The following is a 6,898-nucleotide window of genomic DNA, read 5'->3' on the forward strand; positions in this document are numbered from 1 at the left end:
GGGAGAGAACCGTGAGTGGGAGAGGCAGAAGCAGAGCCTGCCATAGAGTGGCCGCAATGAATTGGCCAGTAGAGGGGGGGGGGGGGGGGGGCGGGGGGCGAATCTTCTGTTGTTGCGGTGGCTGCTGAACCATCTCTCACGCTCCCTCTCTCCCTGTGGCCCTCTCGTCACTATCCTGCGAATGATGCGTCTCTCCGGTCATCTCCAGCCAGCGGATGGCGACATCGGGGGGGGGGGGGCTTTCCTATTGGGGAGCATCGATGTAAGCAAACAGATTGGGGTGTGACCATGGCGTCCTGAGCACGCCCTCGTTCGGAGGAGTTGTGCCCAAGATTGGGCCCCTCCGGGGGGGGGGGTCTGCAAAGGAAGCAGCAATGTGTAGCCGGGAAACAGATCGCCCGGTTTTTAAAGGCTGCTCCCCTCGATGTAGCCCTGATCGGGCGGGCTCCAGAAGGTCTCCCCTCTCCCCCCCTCCTCCAGCGGCGCCTCTCTGCCAGCTTCCTCTCCTCCCTCTTCACTTCGCCTCCCACTCAAGCACCCTCTCGTGGCGCCAATGTTCAAATTCTCCGGCCTCCTCTCCCTGGCCCTCATGAGCTTGATTGCTCTGAGCCAGGTCTCGGCCCGCATCGTTCCCTTTGATGTGGCTCGCGAGTTCTCCGTCTGCTATGGCAACCCCAGCTTCTGGGTTCAGCGCACTGGTGCCATTGCCATCGGTTCCGACATCAGGTTCGCATCCTTCGCGCGTGCTCGCCACTAGCTCTTTCATTGTTCGCCTCCGGCGCAGAAGTTCTCACTCGCGCGATTGTGTTCGCCTTTTGTCGTCCCCCCTCCCCCCCCCCCCCCCCCCCTCTCGCCAGGCTCTGCCCCCCCCCCCCCCCCCCGCCCCCCCCCCCCCCCCCACCACCACCACACATTCAGCCTTGTGAACAACGCCAACTACATTGGCCTCGCCTCCGGCTCGCGTGCCTGCCGTCACTTCACTCGCTCGAGCCACGATGACTCGACCGTCCCAATGATCGTCTCCTTCGAGGAGCCCCAGATGAGCGCCGCGCGCGTCCTGGCCGATGAGTGTACGTCCTTTCTTCGTGATCTCCAGACCAAGAGACATCCTGCCACCCCCATCCTCACCCACGACATCCGGCCCCCCCCCCCCCCCACCCCCCCGCATAGCCTCTGTCATCTTCCTCAACGACGAAAACACCCTCGCCTACGTCGAGGCCACCTCCGCTGGCCTCCGCGGTACGTATCATCCGCCCGCCACGTCTGCCTTGTGCTCCCCTCTTCCCTGCCTCTCCGGTGTTGTGTGTTCTCATTCTCGCCCCATTGTCGCCCTTTTTGTTAGACCTCGAGTCCCACCCGGACCTGGCCCAGCGCATGGTCATCGCCGCCAATGATGTCAACCTGGCCGAGACCAAGCACCGTCTCTCGCGCCGCACGCCGGTCACCACCGCCACCGAGGCTCGCCAGGAGGACAACAGCGCCAAGGAGAAGCTCTTGAACGGCATCCGCACCAACGACTACTCCCGCCTCCTGGCTTCCATCTCCGGTGAGATCCCGCTCATCCACAAGGGCCAGCAGTTCAACATCACCACCCGCTACATTGGTACTCCCGAGTCGGAGATTGTGTCGGACTACTTCGTTGATGTGCGTCGTATACATTCACACACGCACGCACATGCACGCACGCTTGCCCATGTGGTCTGTCTACTCCTCTTCCGCCTGTCTTCGGCATCATGCTAATCCCCCCTCCCACGGGGCGTGTGCTCCTCCAGGTTTTTGAGCTCCTTGGCTATCAGTCGATCGTTCAGCCCTTCACCTTCAACGGCATCGAGACGCACAATGTCATCGCCATCAAGCCTGGCACTGGCCCCAACCGCAATGAGGTCGTGGTTTTCGGTGCCCACATGGATAGCACCTCGCCGAAGCCCACCACCATCGCCCCTGGCGCCATCGACAATGGCTCCGGCACGGCGGCCGTCATGCTGGCTGCCCAGGCCATGGCCAATGTCAAGACCGACCGGACCGTGCACTTTGTCCTTTTCGGTGCCGAGGAGCACGGCCTCATCGGCTCCCGGTACTATGTCAGCCAGCTGTCCGAGGCCGGTGTGCCAGGCGACTCGGCCGGCGAGCAGACCGTCACCAAGGCCCTGGTCATGGACATGATTGGCTACTCGGACAAGTACTTCGGTGTCCTCATCGAGGGTACCCCGGACGCGGACATCCAGGACCTCATGTCGGTCATGGCGCAGAATGTCGAGCAGCATGCGCCGGAGCTCTCGTACGAGAAGAGCGACTACTCCTTCGGCTCGGACCATGTGCCCTTCCAGAATGCTGGCATCCCCTGCTTCCTGGCCATTGAGCTCGATCAGACCGACTACCCTGGTTACCACAAGACCTCGGACACCGTGTTCTACCTCAACGCCCCGCAGGCGGTCGGCATCACCCGTGCCCAGGTCGGCACCCTCTATGATCTGGTCATGTAGATGAGGTCTCTCCTCGCTCACCTCCTCCCTCTCTCACCTACGCTTAGCTGGCCACGTGTCTCCCCTTGCCGCGTGCGCATGTAAAATATACTAGACTTGCTTCAACAAACAGTCCGCCACACACACACACACACACACACACACACACACACACACACACACATGCACGCGCACACATCGTGTGAGACTTCTTTCCAAGTAAAATGGGTCTATGTGATTGGCACGCGGCGCGGCCTTTTTCCCGGCAGCGCACTGGCAACAACATGTGTGCAAAGGAAATATCTTTCCGGAGATGGGGCTCAAGGGACACGTGTGGGAGTTGCCTTAGGCATCGGCATCCATCTGCACCGAAAGCTCGGCCGCCGAAGGCTGGTCCCCAGAGGGGGAGGAATCGCGCATGTCGGAGTCCCCCTCCGCCTGATGGGCCTCCTGATGATCATGGCAGGCATACGGAGCCACGGGGCATCCCTGGCATGGGCCGCCACATCCGGCTCCTGGGCGGAAGGGTGTGTAGTCGGCATCCGTGTCGCTCAGCTCGAAGTCCGAAATGAGATCCGACTCCTCGCCGCTGGCGTCGCCAGCCGTGGCGGCGGTCAGCTCTGGGTGATTTTCCGCGGCCCAAGCACGCTTGAGATCCGGGCACGCCCAGCCGCACTTGTCGCACAGGCGCGTGACTCCCGGAGTATGGGGCCCCGGGCAATCGGCCTGCTTGTGGACGTAATTGAGCGGAAACATGACATCTTCCAGTGGTCCAATGGCAGGGACGGTGAGCGAGTGATTGGGATCGGCCCAAATGAGGGCGTGCCACACGGCGAAGGAGCAGACAAGGGAGTGGGGAGACGCACGGACGCCATCGCAATAGGGCGGCATGGCAGTATACTTGCATGAGCAGATGTGATACACAAGTGGGGGCTTGGGATTGGGGTTTGTGGCGGAGCTGGCCGGCTTCGGGACCACCCACTTCAGAGGCCGGAAACGCGTACCCCGATGGGCACCTGGGCACATCGAGAGCACATGTGTGAGGATACAATGCGCGGGTAGATGTTTCGGGGTGACTCCCGACGGCTGGCCGTTGGCCAAGATGGAGTCAGCGGATCGTACCATCGCACCAGGGCTGCTTGGCGCTCAGGCCACAGGTGCACCAGAGCTTAACATCTCCAGGAACAAGGCCGCGAACGTTGACGGGGGAGAACTATTTCGAGGGGGCGGGGGGGGGGGGGGGGCAGGTGGTATATCAGCGAAGGAGGCCAGGGGACGGGAGGGAGGCGAGAGAGATGCGCGTCGGCGAGGGAGGTGTGTCGACGCATGGCATGGGCGTACGGTTGGAACCGCTGCACGAAGATCCTCAATATCAACCATGCGTGCGGGCTGGCAGAAGACCGACTCCGAATGCCCCTCGATGGCCGCACGGCGGCGGGCCTTCTTGAGGTAGTAATCCGAAGAGGGGTACTTCGGGTCGGCTGGGGGGTCGGCCGGCTGGAGCGAAAGTCCGTCGATCCTCTGTGCGAGGTGTGTCGGCTCGGTGGCGGAGGTATTGGCAGAATCGCTCATGGCTGGCGGAGAGAGGGGAGGCGAAGAGGGGGAAGGTCGGGTGCCGCCTGGGGAAGGGGAGGGGGGGGGAGGAGGGTGAGGCAGTACAAGGCTCCACGAAGGGAAGAGGGAGAGGCACACGCGAGCAGAGGGGCAGTGGGGAGATACAGGAGGGGGAGGAAGGGAGGAGGGTGGCCGCACACGATCTTGAGCGAGGACGCGGGGAAATGGCATGCAGGAAGATCAGGTCGCGGGGCGGGCAGTGCGCCCTGACCCAGCCCTCAAGGCAGAGGCGAAGAAGCCTGGACTGGTGACACTCGCCGGAGGGGGATCCTGACAGCCCCCCAGCTGATCGGGAGGGCGGTGGCGGGAGCTAAGAGCGGGGGAGCCAGGGGAGCCAGGGCGGCGGTAGACACCGCGCGCCCCCACTCCCACCCTCCCTCCCCCCAGGCCCTAAGTGACGGTCCCTGGTGTGTTCAGACCCCCTTCCCGGGCAGCCCACCCCCCCCCCCTCGCCCCGAAGCGTCGGCCGAGGGGGCTTGACTGAGGGAGCGGGGATTTGGGCGAGACGGCACGGGTCACTCACTATCCGGAACCGGGGCACCCCCCCCCTGGAGGACGCGCAGCCCGAGGTCATATGGTGTGATCACGACGCGGGATCTCCCAATGGAGATCGGTCTTCTCCACTGGTCTCCTTCGATCGGACCGGCCCCTGTTGCGGAAGAGTTCGCGAGGCAGGGGGAAGCCCCACACGGCGTGGTCCTCGGAGGCTTGCCTCCCCCGGGGGCCATCTCGCCCAATCATGCGAGAGATGGGGTGGGTGGGGCCCCGAGCAGGCTAAGCTTCGGTCCTCTCGCGGAAGCTCATGGGCACCCGGGGGGCACCGGACGAAGGGGTCGGTATTCTCCTTTCCCCCGATTTCCTTTTTTCTTCACATCCCCCCGTTGCCTGCAGCTTTCCCTCCCTCTTCAACCCGGACCTCGCTCCCCTTTTGAATCGCTGTATCGCCGTAGCGAACGCTGGTGCTCTCACCGGCCCCCTGACAGCGGTCGTCTGCCACCATGTCCCTGGTACGCGCTCCTCCCGCATTCCCTTTCATCTCTTTGGTCGTTCCTCTCTTGAGATTGGCGCCCTTCGGAAGCTCTTACCTACTCCATCCTTCCCCTCCTGTACATGTGGCCGATTGTAAGTAGAATTCCAAAAAGTCATGGCATACCAGTAGCCTGGCCAACCAGGAGAAAGTCTGGAAGGCCGAGCAGAAGGCCGCGGCCGAGGCCCGACGCACGGCTGTCCTCCAGAAGGAGCTGGCTGCCGAGAGGGTGGCCATTGCCGAGGGCAAGTGCGTATGCCGACTGTGGCCCTCCCGCGGCGGGCGAGAGAGAGAGAGAGAGAGAGAGAGAGAGAGGGAGAGAGAGGAAAACACACGCCGTTAACTTCAGTTCTAACCACTTCCCTCCTGTCACCCCTCGGCCTCTGGCGCTCAGAGCTCCCAGCTCCCAGCTTGACTGGATGTATTCCGGACGGTCACAAACGGTGACCGAGGAGCGCGAGGACTATCTTCTTGGTCGGAGGCGAATTGACTTCGCCTCGAAGACCCGGCCCCAGGGTCCCACATCTCTGAGTGAGGGTGTCCCCCTATCCGGGCGCCAGAGTGCCTTGACTTCCGTTGCCACGGTCCCCGACGATGAAGCCGACCGGGCTGAGGCGGCGGCCGAAGCCATGCGCGAAGAGGAGGAACGCCAACTCAGTGCCAAGCGGCTACAGGCGGCCCTACGAGAGGACCCCTTCACGGCCATCAGCCTGGCCGAGGAGGAGGCCGCTTCTCGGGCCGCCACCCGCGCGAGCATTGGCCGGACCATGGCCCAGGCATCGAGCCGCGCCGATGGCCGTCGCCCCATGGGTCTGCATGACGCGGTGCGTGCATATTTGTCCATTTTCATTTCATTTCCCTTCGCCTGCCCGGGCCCCCTGCCCATGCAGCAGCACTGTGTGTGTGTGTGTGTCCGTCTCTCTGCGCGTCGTTTCCAGCGCTCACCACCTCGGCTCCAGCTCGAAGCGCAACTTTCACGGACTCTCAACTCGTCAGGCCCGCCGGAGGCGCCGCTCTCGGAATCGCGCTCGCGTCGGAGCCACCGACGCCGGCGGAGTCATTCCCCTTCGGCTGGTAGTGACACTAGCGACTGCGAGTCTACCTCGCGCCGACGCCGGCGTCGAAGCCGTCGTGACCGAAGCTCCTCCCCCTCGACCAACAATGACGAGGAGGACGGCCGGTCGGAGCGGCGGCGGACTCGCCGTCGGACTCGTCGCCGGGATGCGTCTGCGTCGCCAACTGCTGCTGATGAGTCCTCCTCGCGCCGAACTCGCCGCCGGAGCCGTCGCGATCGAAGCCCCTCGGCCGCTCTCGATGCTGCTACCCCCATGAATGAGGAAGATCGCACACGCGACACGCCGAGTGGTCAGCGTCCGGTGTCTCGGAGTCGGACCCCGTCACCGCGGCGGTCATGCTCTCCCCGGCCTCGGTCCCCGATGCCAGCCTCGCGCCGGGGTGGTGCTCCCCATTCGCGGTCACGGTCACGCTCGTGGTCACGCTCTCCGGTCCGGCGCACCGATCGTCGGCTCTCGCCGCCACGGCAGCCCCGTCACGATCGCACGGATTTCCACAATCTGCGTGATCGCAGCCCCTCACCGCGGCGCTTCCAAGGCAGGCATGGCTCCCCGGTTTACCAGCGCGATCGTAGCCGCTCTCCTGTGCGCCACATCCGCGAAAGCCGTAGCCCGCTCCGTCGGCTCGATGGTGACCGCAGTCGCTCACCGCCTCGCCAATTCCGGGGTGACCGCAGCCGCTCACCGCCTCGCCAGTTCCGGGGTGACCGCAGTCGCTCGCC

General features: G+C 64.1%; 3 protein-coding genes across 3 annotated transcripts in view; 2 read left to right on the plus strand and 1 right to left on the minus strand.

The window, feature by feature from the left end:
* The first annotated feature begins 449 nt into the window (after positions 1–449).
* On the plus strand, positions 450–2,594 carry H696_01159 (hypothetical protein). The gene is made up of 5 exons (XM_009495041.1): positions 450–726; positions 919–1,070; positions 1,171–1,239; positions 1,343–1,644; positions 1,773–2,594. Exons 1-5 carry the CDS (start codon positions 554–556, stop codon positions 2,481–2,483), a joined length of 1,407 nt encoding a protein of 468 aa, XP_009493316.1. The 5' UTR covers positions 450–553; the 3' UTR covers positions 2,484–2,594.
* Positions 2,595–2,731: 137 nt separating this feature from the next.
* On the minus strand, positions 2,732–4,211 carry H696_01160 (hypothetical protein). The gene is made up of 4 exons (XM_009495042.1): positions 3,804–4,211; positions 3,585–3,675; positions 3,329–3,478; positions 2,732–3,223 (listed from the first exon to the last, which is right to left on the minus strand). The coding sequence occupies exons 1-4, from the start codon at positions 4,032–4,034 to the stop codon at positions 2,808–2,810; spliced, it is 888 nt and encodes a 295-aa protein (XP_009493317.1). The 5' UTR covers positions 4,035–4,211; the 3' UTR covers positions 2,732–2,807.
* An 863-nt stretch (positions 4,212–5,074) lies between these two features.
* The window catches only part of H696_01161 (hypothetical protein), a gene marked incomplete at both ends in the record, with an annotated part of 2,683 nt that continues 859 nt past the window's right edge, over positions 5,075–6,898 (plus strand). Inside the window, 4 exons of the mRNA XM_009495043.1 lie at positions 5,075–5,083; positions 5,207–5,352; positions 5,498–5,927; positions 6,063–6,761. Of these exons, the coding sequence (XP_009493318.1) occupies positions 5,075–5,083; positions 5,207–5,352; positions 5,498–5,927; positions 6,063–6,761 (1,284 nt within the window). The remainder of the gene's footprint in view (positions 5,084–5,206; positions 5,353–5,497; positions 5,928–6,062; positions 6,762–6,898) is intronic.

This window comes from Fonticula alba (genome assembly GCF_000388065.1).
Source record: "Fonticula alba strain ATCC 38817 unplaced genomic scaffold supercont2.2, whole genome shotgun sequence".
In the NCBI taxonomy this organism is placed as follows: Eukaryota; order Rotosphaerida; family Fonticulaceae; genus Fonticula; species Fonticula alba.